We start from the raw sequence: 23841 nt of genomic DNA, 5'->3' as shown, positions 1-23841 counted from the left end.
GAATAGCATCTAAGAGAGTCAGGAAAACATAGAAATTATAAATCAAACAGGTGAAGAAAACAAAGCTGAATAAAGAGGTATGTCATTTCATTTACACCATAACTGAAGCAGAAGAAAAGCAACATTATTTATCCATTCTCAACAATCTTAAAAATAGGAAATATGTAACAGAACACTCATGGTAACAAAGGATTGTGTCCTATGCCTGTTTCCAGCTACAGCATATTACCTAGACGTCTCAAAACAGACATGGAGGATGGGGAAATATGTACCCCATACCAGTTATACAAAGGCCAATCCAAGTGGAACATAACTGACCCACAGTACTCATCCCCATAGGTCTGAGGAGGGGAGAGTCATGTTGTATAGTACCCTCTAACAGCTGTGGTGGGGCTTGTGGAGCTGTAGGGTAAGAACATAAAACTCACATATGGCCAGAGTGGAAGAGGCCACACATCTTTCCTATAAAAAGGAAGGGACAGAAAAAGAAAAGCAGAGAAGTTTGCCACTTAGTTTTTTGTTGAAGGATTATTCATATGAAAGAGAGAGAAATGCTTGGAGAAGATGAGGCCACACAGTACACAAGGAGAAGTGAATGTATATTGCTTGTAATAGACATCTTATTACACAGGAAGAATCAGTGTAGTAGTGGAAACCCCTGTTACTTGCCTTTTTGGAGGACTAACTGGAGGTGGAAAGCTGTACGACTTTTTTGCATTTTGCTCATGAATATAATTTAATTTTCATTTATTTTGCCATAGCACTGTATATAAACCACATGGATTTGAAGTACCTATCTCCAGTGTGATCTTTATACTACCTCTCTCTCTAGGGATTTTCACACACACACACACACACACACACACACATATGCATGCATGTATATATGTTTGTGGGTGCGTGTATTTATGTGTGAATATATATATATATATATATATATATATATATATAAAAACATATGGGTGCTGCTGGTTTGACAGCTGCACACATTTATCTTGTGCCACTGTTTCTGGTAATTTTCATTAGTGTTGAGTCACATTATATGACTTTAAATATTTTTTCTCTTTTCTCTGTAGTTGTGTGACTGTGGAGTTAGCATATTTAATTTCTGGGAATGTGGAGGGCAGAGCCCCACTGTTGAGGGGTGTGGGGTGCGAATCCCCTCATGAAAAGCCAACTTTTTACTTGTTTTATGTGAAGCATGTTTGTTTACACTCGGGATCTCTTCAGTTAGATGCTTTTTTGTTGCAATCATGATAATCACTGATGAACTTGCTAATTATATTTTCTGTTCATCAAAGTTCACTTCAACTTAGTGGATGTCAAAGGTATGAATAAAAACACTTGAAACCAAAATAATATGAATGGCTGCGAATGGCTGGAATATCAACATTCTAAGTATCAACATGTTATAGTAGGCAGCAAAATTTCAACAAGTTTCTGTGTATGCTTTGAAGAGCAACCTCAGAGCAGAAAAAAAAACAGACATTGTTTTTATAGGGAAGGCAAGCTTCCATGAAACACCGACACCCCCTGCAAATTCTATATACTAACTCTGAGACTGTACAGTCCCCGCGATAAAGGGATATTCCCATGTCCCAGAGGACTGTAGATCTCAAACATCTGTCGACCATCTGTTCTGCTGACCAAAGCATATCAACAAAACAGATGGCAACATTAGAGCACCTCCCTCAAAAGTGCCACTCATACACACACACACAAACGTACATACACATACACACACTCACAAATATATATATATATGGGTACATATCAAAAGATCGACAACTTAAAATATCGACAGTGACTTCATCGACAACTTAAAACATCGAAAGTGACTTCACCGACAAATGAAATAACCGACATCGCAAATATATATATATATATATATATATATATATATATATATAGTAGAACAATAAAAATCTCCAGTTCTTCTAAAGCATTAAAGAATTAAGGAAAAAGGCAAAAGAAAAAACAGAATAATTTCAGTGTTTAAGACTACTGTCATTTAAAGAATCCTTCTCAAGGGAGTTGGGAGAATAAGGGAACTGTTCCTCTCTGGTATGCTTCTTGGGATGAGGCTGTTGGTGTCTAGTAAATGTGTTTTACAGACAGATCTTGTAAAATTAAGGAAGTTAAGGGAGGCGTACTTCTAAAATCTTATTTTTAGTCGGTTTTAGGCCTTGATACCTTCTGGCTATTTTTGAAATCCTATTCAAGCACATTTTTAAACACTACATCTGTCATATAAGGCCTAGATATAGCATCTACAGAAACATAAGACCACTTTAAACCATTCACCCATATTTTGTGTATAGTTATTATTAAATCCTGTATTCTGTCTTTCTGTTTTGAGTTGGGAATAGTTTTATAATATCCAGAATTTGTCCAAACACTGTATTCTGATAAAAACAAAAAGCACGTGTGCTACATAATTCATAGCTGTGATTGCCAGTGAACTAGAAGTAGAAACCTTATTTCCAAGTATATATAACCACTTAGTCTCACATTAAAAATACAATGTACCTACAGGAAGACATTTGCTAGTTACATATTCTGAACAAAAAAGTAAATTTGTCAGGATTCATTTAGTTGTAAAGGACTTAGCTTTCCTTGAATATTCATGTTGCATCAGCAGACGTAAGAGCTGGAGCATGTATCAGTATAATCTACCCAAAATATTCAGACATTTTAAACAAAATAATTCTATTCATATATTTTTGCAACTGTAAGCACACTAAAGGCCTTCCAAGTGAAGATATTTCTACAGTGGATTAGTTATCCAAGTTTCCTATCACAGTTATAGTCCAATTAAAAGCTGTATCTTGAATTGGAAAGCCAGTTGACTGCAATGAGTGCCATCATGTTTGGAATCAATATATTATGGAGAGTGTATTAGGGAGGGGAATAAAACTTTCAGCCCTCAAAAGACAAGGCAATGCCTCCTCACATGTGTTCTTTTCTTTTGTAGGGCAGGTACCAGAGACAGCTTACCTGAAGCAGGCAAAAATAAGGTTATACACTAATCTTGCAAAAAAAGACGTTATGTACTCACCAAAACATTCCATGTTTGTTGTCCATCTCGCCTTCATTCTTACTGGTTGGGTTCTGAACCGATACTTGGTTCTGACTTGGCCGCATACTAAAGCTCGCGGACTTCCACTGGCTCGTGGCTGTATCCCTATCCCATCATGCTCTAGTGAAGCTCCCCAGATCTTGTTTGCTGATAACAGAAGGAACCTAAGGTACCATCAATGCATATTATGAAGACAATGAAGAAGGTCAGAGACACACTTGCCAGAGAAAGAACCTCTTTGTACTCTTTTGTCCTCCAGGACCCATAGGTAGGGGGAAGGAGGGTGGGATGTAAGAATGAAGGCAAGATGGACAACAAACATGGAACATTATGCTGAGTACATATCTTCTTTATGTTATGTTGTTCTATCTCACCTTCATTCTTGCTGGTTAGGACAGCGTCCCTAGCACCATATTTCCTGGGTGGCTCATGGGAGTATATTCTTCGGGACAGTGGACCCAAAGGAGCCCCTGTCCCTGGAGGCCAAACTACTTTGTAATGAGTGATAAAGGTATGAGGCATTGCCCAAGTCGCAGCACCACAAATGTTATCAAGTGGTAGTCTAGCTCTAAAGGCAGAAGAGGTTACCATGGTTCTTGTAGAATAAGCTTTGACTTTAAAGGGGAGAACCTTGTTATTGGATTCATATGTAAAAGTGATACAATCTAAGAGCCATTTTGAAAGAGTGACCTTAGATATAAGAGCACCTTTTTTTGCTTCTGAAAATGACACAAATAACTGATCAGATTTCCTGAAGTCCTTTGTTCTATGTAAGCAGAAGTGTAATTGTCTGTGGACATCCAGTTGGTGAAGTTTATATTCTGCCTTGTTGCCATGACTTGGAAAGAAAACTGGTAACTCTATGGATTGATTTAAGTTAGACTCCGAACATAATTTTGGCAGGAAGGATGGGTTTGTTCATAGGGAACTCTATCTTTATGAAAAAGCATATATGGTGGCTTGACCGACAAAGCTTGCAATTCTGAAACTCTTCTGGCAGAAGTGATGGCAATCAACATACTTGTTTTCCAGGTTAAAAATTTTAGACTACACGATGACGGAGGTTCAAAGGGGGGAAGGATCAAACAGGACAGAACAAAGTTTAGGTCCCATGGTTTTAGGGGTGTTTTAAAGGGTGGTCTTAACTAGTTAGTACCCTTCAGGAAGGCTTTGCATAGGTTGTGGGACATCAAGTTAGGGGTGAAATCGCTTATATGGAAATTAGATATTGCTGCTAGCTGTACACGAATGGTAGCTGCAGCAGCACCTTCATTAAACACTTTTGCCAGAAATTCAAGGATAGAACTTATAGGAGCAGGGAAGGGATCAATGTGTCTTGTACATGCCCAGGAAGAAAACCTCTTCCATTCACCGACATATAATTTTCTTGTTGATGCTTTATGAGAAGAGATCAAGATATACTAGACCAAATGTGGGAGGTTAGGAAGCCTGGCTATATTTGGAATCGGAGCAGCCAAGCTATCAATTTGAGGGTTCGAAGACAAGAGTGGACCATTCCAGACGTATGAGTCAGAAGGTCTGGAACTGGGTCCAGAACCCACGGCTCCTCCTGAAGATGAGGCCAAAGGAAGGGGAACCAAATCTGATGAGGCCAATATGGGGCAATGAGAAGTAGCTTGCTTCCCAACAAGTTGGCTTTCTGGAGAACCTTGGGTATCAGTGGAAAGGGAAGAAAAACATAAAGAAGTCCCGGGGGCCAAATGTGTACAAGTGCATCCCTTGGTGACTCCCCCTGAGGGGGGATTAGGGTAAAATAGCTGCTGCATTTGGCACTCATGGAAGTGGCAAAAAGGTCACAGCAAGCCTGGCCCCATTTGTGGAAGATTCTCTCTGCTACTTCTTGTTTTAGGGACCACTCGTGAGGCATGAGAATTGCTCTGCTGAGTTTGTCTGCTATCACGTTGGAGCCCCCCAGGATGTGCGTTGCTATTAGATAGCGTTGGGAGGAGATCGCCCACTGCCATAATCTGAGGGCCTCTCGACAAAGGGGGTAAGACCTGGTCCCTCCTTGTTTGTTTATGTACCAGACAACCGACATATTGTCTGTCTGTATTGCAATTGTTCCCAGCGGAAGAGAGTCCTAGAGTGCCTGCAACATCAGAAGCATTGCCCTCACCTCTAGGATATTGATGTGCAAGTGGGCCTTGTGATCCTGCCAAGTGCCTTGAACTATCCTGCCAAGATAATGCCCCCCCCCACCCTATCTGGGAGGCATCCGTGGTCACTGTAGACACCGGCTGAGGGGGAAGAAATGGCTGACATGATGCTAGATGACAGGAGTGAAGCCACCAGCAAAGGTCCTTCCTGCAGGACTCTGTTAAAAGAATTTTGTGAGATATGGGTAGTTCTTGAAATAACCACTAGGTGAATAGTAGCCACTGTAGAATTCTCATGTGCATGCATGCAAGTTGCATGCAAGTGGAACTAAACTTATCGCAGATGCCATGGTGCCCAAGACTTTCAAGACTGTTTTTGCCTGTGTTTTTGTTTTGGAGAGAAGGTTAAAGACTTGCTGTGTCAGAACTACGACTCTTTCTGTAGGAAGTTTTGCCTTCATGTTTATTGTGTCTAGATCTGCTCCTATAAAGATGATACATTGCGATGGCAACAAGGCAGATTTTTCGTAATTTACTGTGATTCCCAGGTGACAGCAGAGAGAGGGAGTGGTGTCTTGATTCCAGTAGTAGATGCTTGGTGGTGGCAGTTAGGAGCCAGTCATCTAGATACGAAAACACTTGGAATCCTAGACATCTCAGGTGAGCTGTGACTACTGCCATGCACTTGGTGAACACTCTAGAGGCTGTAGTGAGACCAAAGGGCAGAGCTCAAAACTGGTAATGACTGGCTCCCAGTCGGAAGCGCAGATGACTCCTGGATGGCCCGTCCATCTTTATGTGGTAGTATGCATCCTGGAGTTCTATACAGCACATCCAATTGTCTTTTCCCAAAAATGGAAGAATAGACTGCAGTGTTACCATCCAGAACTTGGTCTTTTTTACTGATTCGTTTAATCTGCTGATATCCAAAATTGGTCTCCAGTCCCCTGTTCTTTTTGGCACTAAAAAGAATCTTGAGTAGGTTCTGGATCCTATTTGGTCTGAGGGGACTCTTTGGATGACTCTTTTGTCAACAACTTTTGAATTTATAGAGTTGCTTGATCTCTCTAACTGGGTGGAATGACCGGGGTTTTCTTTTTGTCTGGGACAGGAAGAGAATAAAGTATGGAATATCCTCTGGATATGATACCTTGTACCCACTTGTCTTTTGCTATTTCCACCCAGGCTTGTAGGTACAAAGACAAATGACCCACGACTGCCTCCAGAGCTGGACAGATGGGGCTTCCTTCACCAGTGCTGAAAGGGCTGACCACAGAAAGAATTTCTGTTGCCCTGGTTTTGCGGACCCCCTCTGCTGGGTGGACGGCGTCTTCCATTTGTACTTTCCCCTCTGCCCCTAGGGGAAGAGTCACCACGTGTGTCCTGAAAAACTCTCTGGGATTTATGGAACCACACCCCCCCCCTTTCTGTGCTTCTGGATAAGGTCTAGAAGGTATGCAAAAACAGACTCCTATGGCAGAGACAGTCTTTCCTTCTTGTTCACACATGGTTAGTGTCTCCTTAATTTTTAGCCTGAACAAGGACAAGCCATTGAATGGGGCATTAGTAAAGGAAGATTTGAAAGGTTCAGCAAAGTTACATAAGCTCATCCAGGAATGCCTCCTTAGGGAAATTCCTGAACCCGCTGCTCTACTCGGTCCATCTGCTGCATAAGAAATAAGCCTCATAGAGGAGTTGGCCACAGAATTTAAGGTGGAGAGCTGAAAGGAAACCTTATCTGCTACCACTGCAGCTACTGTACCTTGGAGAGTATCTCCTAGCTCCTTTAGGAGATCTCTTTGTAGACTCGTAAAACGTGCCAGATAGTTCAGCGATTGGAGTGCAAAAGTCGCTGATGCAAATGCGTGCTTCCTGTATCTGTCCATCGTACGAGACTCCTTGTTTGGTGGATGGACAGATGGGGATGTTTCAGAAAGTTACTTTTTGGTGGATGCTGCCACCACCATAACATCTACAGGGGCACCCTTAATCAGGAAGCCTATATCTAAAGGGGCTGTAATGAACTTATTTGGCCTCCTATAGGGACAGGCTCCACTGCATCTGGAGACTTCCACGCCTTTCGACTAACTAGATCCATAAGTTCCTCGAAAGGCAGAGACACCCAAGTGGCTGAAGGGTGAGACCCAAAGGCCTTCAGGTAAATAAACTCGTCATCAGAAGGGTTGATGGGCTTCCCAGCCACCTCTCTGCTTAAGAATTTCTAGGATGTCTGTGAAAGAGACATCCTCAGAGGGTGACCGTGGGGACCCTTCCAACTCATCAGGGTCTGTGTCCAAGGTGACTGACTCATCTGGGGAGTCCAAATGCTTTCTCTTGCAAAGTGTCTTATGAGGGACCTCTTCAGAAGGATACTGTGGAGATGTTTCAGAAGAGAGGGGTTCACCCGATGAGGTACTCTGAGCCCTAGGGTCTTCACTGGTCTATGGAAGGTGTGGTGCAGAGATGGACGCCGGTGCTTTATGTGGAGGAATGTCGGAACCCCTGAGTGGAGCTGTCTGAGGAGAAAGCACCCTCCTCATCAGCTTGAAAGCCCCCCTCCCCTGATCCGAAGACACCTGCACTGAAGAGCGAGAAGAAATCCCCAGAACCAAGGGGGTGGCCTCTGAAGCCGATGTAGGAGCTGAGCTCATCAGCGCCGAAGCCCCAAGAGGCAGGATAGGATCCAACAACTGTCCGATCCAACTCCCCTCCCCGGACCCGACCGGAGAGTGTCAGCTCCTAGACTCTTTGGGGGTCTATATTAAAAGCACAAATGTTCACAAATGCAAATCAAAGTACATCGACACATAAAAGTCGAAGTACTACAACAGCGAAAGACGTAAACAGCGAAAATCAGAATGCAAAACGTATTTCAGAAAACAACAGCGCCATACAGGTAAGGAAAACCTAAGTAAACAGACTTCAATAAATGCACTTTTGCAAGCTGCTCCCCCCACACCCCCTCTACTTAAATATACCAACTCCGAGATCACACTACAGGGGGGAAAAGGATATATTTCCTCTTCCCCATGATCACCCAGCTGGCCAAGGAAATACGTTCGGCGTTCTGATTTTCGCTGTTTAGGTCTTTCGCTCATGTAGTACTTTGAAGTTTATGTGTCGATGTACTTGGATTCTCATTTGTGAACATTCGTGCTTTTAATATAGACCCCTGCTCGGATGGAACCAATGATGTTGGAGAAGATGTCGGTTCCGGAGATACCAGGATGGTTCTCAGCACCAATGGTTCCACAACAGTCGGTTCCAAGCATTCCAGCTCCAAGGTCCTGGATCGGCTCAGAGGAGGAATTGATGTCGGTGGGATGGTCTTGGCTGGCTCCAAATCCCTGTGGGTTGGAGCCGAGAGGAGTTTGGCCAGTGCCGGTGTCTTTAGAAGCCTATGCACCACCCTGTCCACATCATCATCCGAAAGACTCCCAGAGGACTTAAAGGAGAGGGTAGGAGACCTTACTGAGTGTAAAATAGGTGATTTCAAAATAGGAGTAACCAGCTCCAATTCTGGGGACCGGCTGCTGAGTTCAAACTCCATTGGCACCGATAAAGCTGGAGCCGATGAAGCAGATTTTGTCAGTTCTGAAGCAGTTAGAGCCAGAGATGCAATTTTGCTTGCCCTGAAGAAGGGAAAGATCTTTTGGTAGACTTGTCTGATTTGGATGAAAGAGATTTCACTGATTCTGAAGTGCCTGGATCTTTTTCTAGAGCTTCTTGGAAGGGAGACTTCAACAAACCTCTCACAATTAGTTTATATTTATGCTCTAACAGCACTCTAGAGCTAAAAGAGTGACAGATCAAGCACAACTCCTAAAGATATACTGCTCCCAAGCAATAAACATATAAGGCGATAGACATATTTTGACTGCATCTAGTACACTTTGTAAAGCCCGAAGGTTTAGTTTATTTATGCTCCTTGGACATACTTAAATGACAGAGCACAAACACACACCAGAGCAAACAAAAAACTGCTACAACAGCTATTTAACACACTGAATAACTATATATGAAACAAACTTTTTTTTTTTTTTTTTGGCGCAGGAAATTCAGCAATGAGAAGAATAAATTAAGTAGCCCTCTAACTAAAATGGGCCGTAGAAGCCCTCTAACTTAAATGGGCTAACGCTTCTATCTTTCTTTTTTATACAGTAGGAAGAAAAAAACTATTAATGATAAATCACAACAAGATGCCCTCTAAGTAAAACGGGAAGTAGAAGCCCTCTAACTTAAATGGGCTAATGCTCATTTTCTTCAAGCAATAGAAAGAAAAAACTATTAAGAATAATAAGCAATAACAGCAAAATGCCCTCTAACTAAAAACTGGCAGAGACAGGCTTCAAACTTAGACAGACTGAGGCCTTTCGATTTTTGTTTAACAACAGTAGTGAAAATTAACTGGGACAAGGAAAACAAGGCCTATCGAGAAAAATGGCAGCCTGAAGCAACAGCAGCAATGAATTTTGCTAAGAAACTACAAAAAGTACAAGAAGTAAACGCTAACTATTTTTAAGCTGAACAAGAAATATTTTTTAACAACAAAAGGCTAATAAAGGTAATAACATGTTGATCACTTAGCCAGAGCCAAGATGGAAGCCTCCTATCTGTTTAGCGGCAAATGAGATCTAGGGAGCTTCACTAGAGCATGATGGGATAGGGATACAGTCACGAACCAGTGGAAGTCCTTGAGCTTTAGTATGCGGCTGAGTCGGAACCGATGATTGGTTCAGAGTCCAACCAGTAAGAATGAAGGCGAGACAAGACAAAATAACATCAATTGATACAGGTTTCTGCTCCCATTCAGCTTTTCCCCTAAAGACCTGCAATCAAATGAAGGCATGAAGAATATTAGAGAGCTGGTGCTTAGATGAACTGCTATGACAGCCTCTGCTGCTGTTATGACAGAAGGCTCTTCCCAGTTGAGCAACCTGAATCCAGTGTCTCTTTCACCTCTAAAATAATTCACGGTGTGTCAGAGGGAGGCACAGACATAACACCTGCTTTATTTTATATCACTAAAGCATTGATGTTGGTGGGAATTCATTAGGTGCTTTAAGGGAAGACTGTAAGTCCCTGTTATGGAGAGCCACCAAAGAAGATGGCCCTTCCGCATATATATTCCACTGAAGCCATTCTTGTACCAGATTAAAGATTATGGAGTCCTTCATTTTATGAAGTCAGTCAGTCTACTACTGAAAAGATTTACATTGTTTTTTAGTTAAATATAAACTAAGAGCCTTTAAATGTCTTATTCAAGTAGCTTTTATAAATATTAAACAAGATCTTCAGTATTACGGTCAGGTACTAAGCAGAACAAGCAGGGGTTGTTAATCTTCTGATGTGTGTTCACAGATTTTCAGAATATAGATAAAACTTGATACTTTAATGAACTTTTGAAGATTTCAAGAAAATGTTGAGAATAATGGCCGATGAGGACAATGTGAGCCACTAGCAGCAGATATTTTCTTTGGTGCACGAGAAACTTACAGTACTTAGAAGAGAATTACGACCAATATGATGGTAGCCAATAATGAGAAACATCCAGCTGGAAAACAGGATAAAAGTTAGGTAAAACCAAATGTTATAATTTACTCTTACACTGACCATTACTGAAGAACATCCTGTAAACTCCTGCCATAGGTCAGGCCTGAACTCCTAACTATGAGGCTGTGAGTGAAAATTTTAACCACTCAGCCACTATGTCGCCAATGGCCTAGAAATTAAATTCATGTATCTGGTTTAAGTGAAAATTGCTATTCTAAATGTAAGCACCGTCATGAGTTGATAACTACTTCCAGTCATGATCTCACAGAGACAGTGCAGCAGCAAGAAACTCATAAGAAAACCATCTGAGTATTACACATCATAAAATGGAACAAAACCGTAATCAGTGAAAAACAGCTACATTTACATACAGCAACATATTAGATGATGTTTTGTTTTAAAGTGCTCATCCAGTCAAGTTTTTCCTACAGCTTTGAGTGAAAAATGCTCAATACACCTGGAAGAAGACTGTAAAGAAAAAACAGATATTATGTTCAGGAGCACAATGATCACTGTTGCAGGAGAGTAACCACAAGCAGTGGTGGATCCAGGAATCTGTGAAAGGGGGGGGCGCAGTCTGGTCAGTCAACTACCAGGGTGGGAGTGAGAAAATGGGGCACTTTTTTTGGGGGGGGGGTGGTATAAAGATCACCTTAAGATGCTCTGACGTGTAAAAAGAAGGCAAAATACATTCAGTTGACCGATAAATTTATGGATGATTTCTTAATACAAAGTTCCTGCTCATAATTAACACTAAAAGGTATCTTTATTTTAACTGTGGAGCTTTTCTCCCCGGGCCTCCGCCGAAAATGGACCTACGTCCAGTTGGACACTCCCGGTCAACAAATATAAATAAATAAATAAAGTATTGTACATGGTAATCAGAACTGAATGTTAATCTCCACAGTTCTAGACAATGTTTGAAGAGAGAAACTGTTTGAAGTATGCAGATGTACATTTTTCTGTGATAATATGTTTAACAGAATCACAATCACATATAATACCAATGCAGTGAACTACAATTATATTTATAGTTGTTCATCATATTAATGCAGTAGCATTAGCTATATGGGTTATATCCTACCAAGGATATAACAGCTGGCCAACTTCCAAAGCTTCAGGCCACCTTCCACATACAAAAACTTGAGCCGAGCTGACTAAAAGACAAGTTTGGTTACAAAGCCCTTCAGAGCTTTGCTTCTGCAAAGAGTATGACCCTCAGAGGCTTTTGAGGAGTGACGGTTAGCTTCTACTTTCCTTTGGTGGACAGATATGTTCTCTTTAGGGGGAAAAAACATCCATTTTCTTAATTTTGTTGATGTTTTATTACTTTCCTTTTCAGGAAAGTTATTTAAAGCTAAGAATGGTGTGTTTTAACAGACTGTCTTGAGACTTTAACATACTTTTAAATGGAGAGCTTAGTTTTTTTCTGTCAGTTTAAAAGTGGAATAAAATATATATATATATATATATATATATATATATATATATATATATATTTTTTTTTTTTTTTTTTTTGCTTTTGTGGAGCTCACACAGAGTTTTAAAGTGTTTTCATAACCTGAAGAAGTCCTATTACCTTTGGATGAAAGCACTCAACATGTGTTATTGTAATAAAGCCTTTTTGCAGCACTTGACTCTGAAGACTTCTTCCTTTCCTTTCCTTTTCATTACTGATTGGTGCTTATGGTTTTATTAGAAGGAACAAGTAAGGCTTCCCTGTTGTGTCAGAATGCTCTGTCCATCATTGGTGAAGCTGCTGCTGCTATTAGTAATATGACTGGCCACATTTTTCCTGTAAAAAAAAAAGAGAGAAAACCAAGCATGTATCTACTCCTCCTCAATTTTCTTTGGATAGGAGTAGTTTACTGGATATTCAGGCTATTGCTCCTTCTTGTAAAGAAGTTTCTGGTAAAATAGATATTCCTTTTTTCCTGAAGAGATTCAGGATTCTGAATTTGAATAGGAGGAAGCAGGGACAAATACAGGGTTTTCTCCTCAGATTCCTGACTCAGAAGAGAGTTAATTTTCTGATTCTTCCTGTGGGGGTTTCTCTTTCTCTGAGGCTATTGCTAGAATATGACAGTGTTTTCAGTGGGAGAACACTGAGGTTTCTAAGTCCCTCAGAAAACACTCAGTTGTTACAGAAGGATTTTCCAGAACCTACACCTATTCCTCCTGTTATATCTGTTTTATAGGATGCGTTACTGCCTGTAATTTTCCTAATAGTCTGCCAGCTGCCCCTAAAAAGGCAGATAATATATATAAAGTTTTTCAGTCTTGTAAATGTTATACACTATTCCCAAACCTGACCCAGCAGCTATAGCTTTAATTGATCCCACTATACTAAGCATTTAGTTAATTCCAGTTCTACTCTTTCTGATAAGGATATGAAAAGTATTGATAGGTATGGGAAAAAAGTGTATACTTCTGCACATTTGATTTTCAGAATTTTGAATTGTCAGGCTCATATGTTAAAGTTAGTTCTGACAAATTATGGCAATATGAAAAATGTTTTTTCTGCAGTTTCTTGTGATGAAAACTCTGCTTTAAATAACTTAGTTTCCTCTATTGCACAGGTCACTTATCATTATTTGCAGTGTGCATATGACACTGTCAATACTTCTTCCAGAGCTATGGCCTTTGGTACTGTTTTGAGGAAATTTGAATGGCTGCATTGTCAGAACCTACCAGATGATATTAAAATGAGATTTTAAATTCTCACTTGGATAGAGATTTAACATTTGGCCCATCTACTGCAGAGGTGATTAAAAAGTATGATGAAAGGGGCAAGCTCATCCAAGGAATTGCTAAGATTGTTCAGCCCTCCTTTTCCAAATTTTCCAAGGGATTTTCTATCGCCTCATTCAATTTTGGCAAAAAAGAATAAACTGTCTCTACAAAAGACAAGTAAATAGGCATTTAAGAATAAATGTTGGGGGGGGGTCCAAAAAATAGTCTGTAACCACCCAAAACCAAGGACAGTCCAACAAGACTGAATGACTATACAAGAGACCTTGTGAATCTCTCCCACCCTGTCCCTCTTTTCTTCCAGAAAGTCTGGCTCTCCATTTTCCTCTTTAGCAACATATAGTTTCAGACAAATGCATTTTGAAAATCATTCAAGGTTTCAGATGGCAGTTGGAAGAATTTTTTTCTTTCTAGGGGCTTATTCCTCCACCTCCAGATCAGACTGTTTTGTTTCCACCAGTTCTTCATCACATGCTGTCCCAAGAAGCAAATGAACCAGTTTCTCCTTCTTAGGTTGGGAAGGGTCTTTATTCAAGGATGCTCCTAGTGCCAAAGAAAGAAAGAAAATTATTGGAGACCAATTCTGGGTCTTTCTTCTCTAAGCCTGTTTTCGATAGTGCCCAAATTAAGTATGATATCACTTCATAACCTGTTACTGCGTCTACTTTTAAGTTTGCTGGGAATGTTAGATTTAAGAGATGCTCAGACACACTTATTCATCCAGACTGAAGACATTATTTAAAGTTTAGTGTGTCTGGATCACTTTATCAGTTTTCCACCTTACCCTTTGGGTGATCCACTGCACCAGGAGTGTTTACAAAGTGTTTAGCTCCACTTATAGCTCATTGCAGGCTACAGGGTATCTAACATTTTCCATATTTAGATGACATAATTATCTTTGTGGGGTCTTTCTCAAAGTGTCAGAAATCTCTCTCTTGGGTGACAGAGATAAGCTGGGATTCCAAGTGAACATTCAAAAGTCTTACTTTACTCCTTCACATAGGATTGTGTTCCTGGCATGTCAACTACTCACCTCAGTTCAAAGAGCTTTTCTTCCACAGGAAAAAAAATAGATATTCATATAGATCTACTTCTAAGGTCTTCCACTCAGATTTTTATCACTGAGTAGGAATACCTCAAGATTTTGGATCTCATGGTATCTATGATTCTCATGATACCCCTGGCAAGATTTCACATGAGAAAGATACAACTGTATCTGAACTCTCCTTGGTTCCAGCATGAACACCTTTTATCTTTTCAAATCCCAATACTGAGGCATGTCAGAAGATAAATATTTTGGTGGAGACAACAGATATCCTTAAATCCTGGTTTCCCCTTCTCTTTCCCAGCTCCAAAGCAGTCAGTCACTAAAGATGCTTCAGTTTTGATTGGGGAGCAGGTTCAGGAGGGATAAAAGTGCAGGGGGTGTGGGACACTAAGGACAGATGCAAGCAAATAAATATCAAGGGGATGCTTGCCCTGATCAAGGCACTTAACTCTGCTAACCATCTTTGGTCCCTGGACCTTTTCAAGGACTGGTTACAGACAATACCACAGTCATGTGGTACATCAACAAGCAAGATAGAGCCAAGTTGTACCCCCCTTTGAGACGGGTCTATAGCAGAACATCGAAGTTTTAAAACTTCAAATGTTCTAATGTCAAACCGGTTTGAGCAAATGCTAAAAACAGTGAAGCTGCAGAACACCGAATTCTTTCCTAGGGAAAGAATTCGGTTGGCCAGTTTTGCGGCTTTGCTATTTTCAGCGCTGTGGTGGAAATTTACGGGTCGGGTTCAGGTAAGTGTGCAATTGTGTAATTGTTAGGATTAGGGCGTGGGTTAGGTGAGTTAGGGTTAGGGGTGGGTTAAGTGAGTTAGGGTTTGGCTGCGGGTTAGGTGAATTAGAGTTGGGGCGGGTTAAGTGAGTTAGGGCGTGGGTTAGGTGAGTGTGCAATAGTGACGGACCTTAGGGTTAGGGCTTGGGTTAAGGTAAGTGGATAGATAGTAGTGTCTGTATAGTTTAGTGTAGGGTTAGTTGCAAGATTATAAGTGTATGTGTGTATTGATGTTTTTTAGGTGTGATTGTGTTGTGTGTATGTGTTTCAGAATAGCGAATGTTTTCCCAAGGAAAAAATTTGCTGTTCTGAATGTTCGATATTATGTGGTTTAACTATTTTAGGTTCGATTAAATAGCGCTCACTATTTTCATCTTTCAATAACGTGATATAAACCCTTTGAGACTAGCCATGTTAGCTTAGGATATAGCTTTACAATACACTCTCACTCTACAGGCATCCTACATTCCATAAGAGCAAACCTGTGTGGCAGACAAGCTAAGCGGGACCAGTCAGACCTTCACGAATGGAAACTAGATCAAGGGGTCTTCTACGATTTAATCCTTCTGTGGGGAGTTCCTCAAGTAGACCTCTTTCTTTCCTCTCTAAACAATCAACTGGCAAGATTATGTTCCAGGACTCCATGCAAGAAGGCCTGGAAGACAGATGCCTTTTCTTTTCCTTGGACAGGAATGTTCCTGTATGCTTTTCCATCCTTTCCACTAATATACTGCCTAATTCCGAAGATTCAGAAATAATCCCCCCAAGATCATTGTGGTGACTCCCTTCTGGCCCATGCAACCATGGTTCTCCCTTCTTTTGGAAATGGCTAGGAGCAGTTACCACAAGCTTCCTCACAGACTGGATCTACTCACACAAGAACAGAGGGTGTTTGATACACCCTAACATCAGTCAACTTCAATTGACTGCCTGGATAATAGGGTCTTAATTCCTTTTGGGCACATGTTTGCTGTGGACGTGCAGCAGGTACTAATGGAGGCAAGAAAGCCTGCTACTAGAAAAATCATATATGAGCAAATGAAAAAGGTTTCCTAGTTGGTGCCAACAACACAGCAAGCACCCATGCAGCTCTAGTTGGTCTCTGGATTTGCAATATTTGTGTGAATTACTAGTCTACTGCATTTCTTATTCCCCTATCAAGGTTCATTTATTGCCCATTTCAGTTTGTCTGCCCATGGATCCTCCTCTTTCAATGCAGTCTCATTTCAAAATATTCTTGAAAGGGATTTTGCATAAGAGGCCTCCAAGAAAACTGGAGCTCCCTCCTTGTGATCTTCATTTCATGTTAAAGAAGCTCCATTTGAACCAGCTAATCTGGCTGACTTGAGATTCTTAAGATGGAAAAGTTTTACTGAATCCTCTAACCTCTGTAAGAAGGGTATCCGAGTTGCAAGCTGTTATGGTGAATTAACCCTAGCTCATTTTCTATAGGTGCAGGGTTTCTTTGAGAACAAATGCTTCTATTATGCCTAAAGTGGTATCCTAGTTTACTTTAAGCCAAACTATTCATCTCCGTTTTCTTTCCCGAACCTAAAAATAAGGGAGAAAGGATACAGAATAAGTGGTCAATATGATGAACATAGTACAGTTGCATAAGTAAAACATACCATAACAGTAGATGTTCTAATGATCACTGCTGCACTAGCTGCTCTCTCCCTCGATCCAATCTTGTTTTCTGGTGTGTTTCTATGCCGGGGTGAGGACATTAATTTTTGGTTGTTTCAAGCATTGTCCTTTCAAGGCTCAGCCTCCCACTCTTCAGCTCAGCTCAAGCTGCCTGACAATTTGGGCATGTGGAAGGTACCCTGAAGCTTTGGAAGCTGGCCAGCTGTTATATCCTTGACAGGATATAACCCATATAGCTAAAGTTACTGTAGCAGTGATCATCTGAACACCTGCTGTTTTATGGTAAGTTTCACTTACACAACTATACTATATGGACATTCATATTAATAACCTTGTGCCTAATAGTTCAAAGTGTCATGGTTTTCTTATGCTTTTTCTAAAGCCATTGCTTCACCAACTTGTTTTTTTTTTTTCACATCCGCTTAAACTTTTACTTTTGTTTTTGAGATGAACTGACTACAACCACCATCTCTCAAATACATATCAATGTGTTGGAGAACTGGAAGCTTTGGCTCCAGAAGTTTCTGCTGTATCTCAATGCAAACAGACTTGCAGAAACACCAGAAAAAAGTTTAATGTGCATGTTATATGGGAAGAAGCCATCAAAGTATGTAATGCATTTAAACTCAAGGATGAAGAAATAGAGACAATTTAGCAGTTATTAGACAGAAATTTGAAGCTTAATGTGAGCCAGAGAAAAAGCTGCCATTTGTCAGTCATTATTTGTTCAGAAGACAAAAAAATTAAGCAAAGCCATCGGGTAAAAGTTGCCACAAATAAAAATGAGCAAAACAGAATGAATAAAAGTCCAGCAACTAACACAGCACACACTCGTAAGACAAAATGATAAAGGAAACATCACAGCTATGAAAAACAAAATCTTTAATCCAGCTGAAGGTAAGCACTTTCATAGTATCGGAAACTGCTTCATCAGACCTAACTAAAAAAATACAACACTTCAACTATTTAAAACAGTGACCCCTCCCTCTTAGCATATCAAATCAATAAAAATATTTCAGCACGCAGAGTAATCAAACATGAATGAACATACAAAATAATCATTCAATTAACTAGAGACTCCTAAAATCAAGCTAGCGACTCAGTCGATCATAAAACAAGTACAAACTTAACATATCTCACAATTCAGTAATGCAGAAACTACCAAATATAACAAACAGCTAGATGGTCAATATGTTTTTGTTCCAACTGAACAGCGTGTAAAATCTCCATAATGTATAGTTTCTTCCTACCTAGCAGGCTACGTAGACAACGGTGCCATCCTTCTACTGCATTCTGGGATCTAGGGAAACCTTCAGTACAAGTGTCATAATGAAAACTACGTCAAATATTGGAGGTATTCTTTCCGGACTCGTCCATCTAGTTTTTATTTTAAAATTGAACGAGCTTGTCTTCCGACAATAGCTTACCCAACGATTCCTGTCAGCTGTCACCAACGCGCCTAAATTACAAGAGGAGATGCAGTTGAAGGAGGACCTTATGTTATTAAAAAAAAAATCATCATCTGACACCAACCTCCAATCACATCTCCGATGTACTTGGCGCATTGGTGACAGGATTCTTCAGGAAAGATGCACCTGATTTTCAAAAAAAAAAAAAAGAAAGTTTTAAAAGGGGCCGGCGCGAAATAAGAAAGTTGAAAAAGGGGCCGGCGCGCGCCCCTGCGCCCATGCCTAAATCCGCCACTGACAAATTAGTTCCTTATTCACTTTAAAGAGGATTAATCACTCAGAGACAGCACATGGGTTTATCAATGAAGCAGTTCAGTGGACTGGCATCAGCGACGAATCACAGTGAAATAGGGCCCTAGTCTGTCTAATGGACCAGCCCCCCCCCAGCCATTTCTGTGTTCCACTACTTGGCCATCTCTCAACCAATTTCCATAAACATGGTTTAAACCTGTCAGTGTGAAGACTATTTTCTTCTTTACTTTTACAATGATTACAGAGATTTGGATTTAATTTAAAACTTTATTTCAAATTTTAGAGCACAAACACTGATGGCCATTTGCTTAACAAAACAGCCTTACATTGAAAACAGTAAATTCCCTTTCATTGAGAGTCACATTCATTAAAAATGCTCTGAAACTCACATTCATTAAAATGCATCTAGTGAGTGGTTGAACAACTGTACCTTGAGCCTCAGGCTGTTTTCAAACCATGGGCCTACCCACACACATTTTTAGGACCATGCATAACTGCATGTGTTTTTGATTCAACTTCCTGATTGTTTTAAACTGCATTTCTTATTTAATGTAACAACATTTGTTAGAGTGTTTTACATTTGTAATTTTGAACATGTTTTTCAGTAAGCAGTGAAACAATGTCTGAACCAATAATGACAAAGTACCCGTGTCAGAACATTTAAACCATAAAAGGTCATTAAAACTGCTGTCTTTATAATCCACCAATATCCATACACAATTACCCTTTATCAACAGTATATACATCACATCTTATTGTGATAAAAAGGCCACAGTAAAGCATTTCAATTTACCTTACACAAATGCAAACTAGTACCACAAAAACAGACTAATGACTTTTTTAAACTTTTATCAGCACAGTCTTCTTCTTCTTCTTTTTCCCGGTTAGGGGTCGTCACAGTGGATCACTGTCCGCTCATGACTGGCAGTGGAGTTTTACAGTGTCGAGTTGCCAGCCCGGCACCCAACCTTCCACAGAAGGCCCACACATGCACACACTCACACCTAGGGCCAATTTAGTGTGTCCAATCCACCTACAGCATATCTTTGGGATGTGGGAGGAAACCACGCAACCACAGGGAGGACATGCAGACTCTGCACAGAAGGCACCCCAGCCGAGGATCGAACCAGAGAACCTCTTGCTGTGAGGCGCAACGCTAACCGCTGCACCACCGTGGCCGCCCAAACTTTTATTAGCACAGTACTGTTAGTCATTTTTATCCACAGACAGCCCTTAAACCCAGCAATTATAGCTACGTTGTTGTTTGCATCCTTCTCAGATGTCTGTGTTAAAAAAAAAGATAATAATGGCCAAAGTCACATATTTCAAATTTATCTTACAGAAACACACAGTAGCCAAAATATTGTAACTTAATACACACACACACACACACACACACACACACACACACACACACACACACACACACACACACACATATCAGTCATGTACAGCCAGATTAAGGACTGTTTAAAAATGAACAGATGAGAAAAGCATAAGGTACTTTCTTCCAGACAGCCCCACCTTCACCAGTAGTTACAGCCACTTCGACTGTGTACACTCATTATGCAGAAATAAATTAAATGTACTTTACTGGTAGCTTTATAAGAGCTACAAGAAACTGTATAAAAGGTCACTAGTATCATACCATAAGATACAGCTATGTGCGGCACAGTTTAAAAAGAAGATTATCTATATGAGTCTAACAAATTATTATTCACTTGATAATATAGCTAAATCAATATGCATATTCTCAGCAGAAGTAAAAGTTATCTGCATTAACTCTACACTGAAGATAACTATAGGGGTTGCTGCTGGCAAACAATTTTGCATTTCAATGCTTCATCTACAAATGCAGTGCCAACTCTCCTTGAAGAATAAATTGCATAAGTTGCATTAAAAAAAATGTCGTGTTAGTGATACTGACATAATATTTCCTGAACTAGATCAGCTATGCAGTACGGAATGGCTGGCAAACAACAAGAACAGGTTCACAGTTACAAGACATGCAGTCCTGTAGTTCTTTGTAGCACAGCCCAAATTTCCTATTGCTCTAAAGCACTGCCTGGTTAAGAAAGTTGCGCAAGGTAGGTAAGTGAAAGTGAAAAGATTCAAACCCTGAACCTTTACTACAGGAATCAGCTTATTAACAATTACTACAGGAATCAGCTTATTAACAAGTCAGAGCTCAGTACAGGTGTAACTTACATGAATGGTCAATAATGCTGTATTGTTGCAGCATACACCTCCAGAGTCATAGCCAGATTGTGGACAAATGGGGAGCTATTGCAGGGGGATGAATCAGGCTCCCATCAGACATACCAATATCCCATTACTTGGTTGTCTCTACCCAGTTACCATAAACACTGTTCAAATTTGTCAAGTGTACATATTATATTCTTCTTTACTTTTATAATTATCACAGACATTTATACTTCACTTAAAACTTATTTCAAATTTTACAGAGAAAACAGTGAGACATTTTCTAAATTAAAAAAAAAAAACACTCATTAAAAACAGATATAGCATGAGAAACAAACATATCTTCCTTTGAAAGTCACATATAGTAAAAATACATCTGGCAATCCATTAAACTATAAGAGACTATGAGACGTGCTAGGATACATACTCAAACAGCATATAGAGAAGCACTAATTACCATCTATGTGAAGGGGGAAGGAATTCAAAAAGATAAATACATAACACATTGTTAACAGCCTGTCACTGGACACAAATGTTCCTTTTCAGGAGCCGCTTGGGAGTACTGTCTGGTGAAGTAACTTGGCAGAGTCATATGAAAGACAAATGAAAGCTGAAGGAATCAAACAATTGAAGCAGCTCTTTATCACCTCATAGTCCTACTCATCTGCACTAAGGGCTAGACAAACTGTTATAGCCTAAAAAGTGCACTTCACACCTGTGTGCCTGCAAAAAATGAGCTACATAAAAAAATGGATTCCTACTTAAAATATTAACATTAAACTTGCAGACTTCATGCTGTCCATTTTATACACAGTTGCAAACACAATGTCAGCACTCAACAAAACAATGAAACCAAGGATCACATAAAAAAAAAAACCTTGGCTGATATGACGATGTCTCAGTTTACCAAAATTAACTTCCTTTTTTTTTTACACCGTAACAACTCCAGTTTTTAGGTAGTTACTAAACTAGTGGTCCAGTGGACTACTGAAGACCCTAGCCCAAATTTCCAAGTAGTCTGAAAGCACTGTCTGGCTAAGTGACTTGCTCAAGAACAGGGCATATATATGAGGCAAAATCAGAGATGAACTGAAAAACTGGAGACAGATAAGAGCAGACCATAATAAATCACTCAAAAGGTTAACAGAATAGCAGGTTTTGCTTCAACATGTATTATGTGAATTGAATGACAAAACCTATGAAACTCTAACTGACACTGACTACAATCCACAGTGAATTACCAAAGAAAGCAAGAAAAATGTTAATGAAGCACTTAGTGCAAAGTATTAAGGTTCTTGCCTCCAGTACCAAAGGTATAGGGTTTGACTCTGAGCAAGTTATTTAACTAGACAGCCCTTCCTAACTGGGTCATTACACACACACGCACACACACACACACACACACACACACACACACACACACACACACACACACACACACACACACACACACACACACACACACACACATTACAGTAACTCAAAAGTGCTTACTACTGCATCTCACAGATCTGTTAAAGTTGTAACTCAGCTTCTTCCATTTTCTCTTGATGCTGCAAATCAAAATGAACAGTACTTGCTTGCTCCATCCAGCATCAAAATGAACAGTAATATTAACAGTTATCATCCATTCATGTTGTAAAACAATGCAGCTCCAAACATCTTGCTGCCCTACTTTAGTTAAACAATTGTGCCAATTCCTGGAAGCCTTTCATTTGGATGCAGAGCTAATGATATAGACTGCAGGCTAAGCTATGCAGATTTCTTAAACAGCCCAGTGGGACAATTCAGCAGCTGGTAAGGAGACTGTATTTATTAAAGCCCAGCAGGAAATTTGGTTTCCAACTTTTTTACTTTAAAATAGTGGGGCCTACAGCAAAGTAAAAGGCCTTACATGGAGGCTTAAGTTGCTTTGTTCTGGCCATAGCCATTTGGGGATAGTGATAGCAAATGTAATAACCTGCAAACAAAACAGTTATTAAGTTGAAAGGAACAAAAAGTGAGCTAGGTATCAAATGCAAAAAAAAAAAGATGGTGTAAACGTGTACACTAGAAAATTCCACTCATTTTCTTTGTTCTGTTACCAAGACCGTATTCATAATTTATCATCAATCTCATCATTACCTTGAACTTCTGTCAACCACTCTGGCTGGTTGTAGTGCTCTGAAGAAATGGTGAGTGTGTTGAGAAACACAAGCACTATCACTAGCCAATAAAACACATTGGACTTGACAGCCGCTCTGCATTTTCTTCGACAAAAACGGTTCCATCTTCTCCAGTACCGGCTTAAAAAAATCAAAAAAGTATCAGCAAAAATTGTTGCAGACTTTTTGCCAACTCATACATTGCCTAAAGTGTACATAAACATTCAGGGGCAATGTGATCTCTTTGACTGATGACATCATATTATATATCGGACAACTTGCAAGCCAATTTGCATCATGCAGAAAACTTAATTCAGTTTTGCATAAAACCATTTCAACAAACTAGCCAACCACAGAATAACCAAGTCATGTTTTGCTCTAACCTCATCATAGCTTAAAGGACAACAACAGATTCTATTATTAAATGCTCAACTTCTCTGTCCTTTTTCTCCCTATTTATTGCCCCTGCTATAAATAAACAACAACACAATATTTAAAATATTTTAAGTTTACTGTTTCTCTCCAGTAGAACAGTATCTTACTGTACTGTGGTGGTTTCACTTTAAAAAAAACTTTTATCCCACCCTGAAAAAGTCTCCAATTCACTGATGTCATCAAGGCCACTGAATACAAGTAGTTTTACTGGCCAGTTCTCTCCCTAAACTAACATCACCATGACCATCCTAAAAACCCACCCATGCTTCCCCTACCCATATACAAAGTAAAGGTTAGAACAAGAAAACACCACATGAGTTAGGTCTCCTACTGTGAGTTGTCAATCATAGCAAGTAAC

The 23841-nt window shown here is 39.9% G+C and overlaps 1 protein-coding gene across 5 annotated transcripts in view; it reads right to left on the bottom strand.

Annotated features, from left to right (window-relative positions):
* Positions 1-23841, bottom strand: part of LOC122815212 (voltage-dependent L-type calcium channel subunit alpha-1C-like) — a 2602552-nt gene that overhangs the window by 2086942 nt on the left and 491769 nt on the right. For all 5 annotated transcript variants that reach the window (XM_044087523.1, XM_044087521.1, XM_044087522.1 and 2 more), the window contains exon 8: positions 23029-23189. In XM_044087523.1, coding sequence (XP_043943458.1) covers positions 23029-23189 — 161 coding nt within the window. The remainder of the gene's footprint in view (positions 1-23028; positions 23190-23841) is intronic.

The sequence above is a fragment of the Protopterus annectens genome, chromosome 11.part0, assembly GCF_019279795.1.
Source record: "Protopterus annectens isolate FY-2018-M chromosome 11.part0, PAN1.0, whole genome shotgun sequence".
NCBI lineage: Eukaryota > Metazoa > Chordata > Ceratodontiformes > Protopteridae > Protopterus > Protopterus annectens.
Note: the sequence above shows the minus strand (reverse complement) of the source record. Positions and strands in the feature narration are given on the sequence as shown.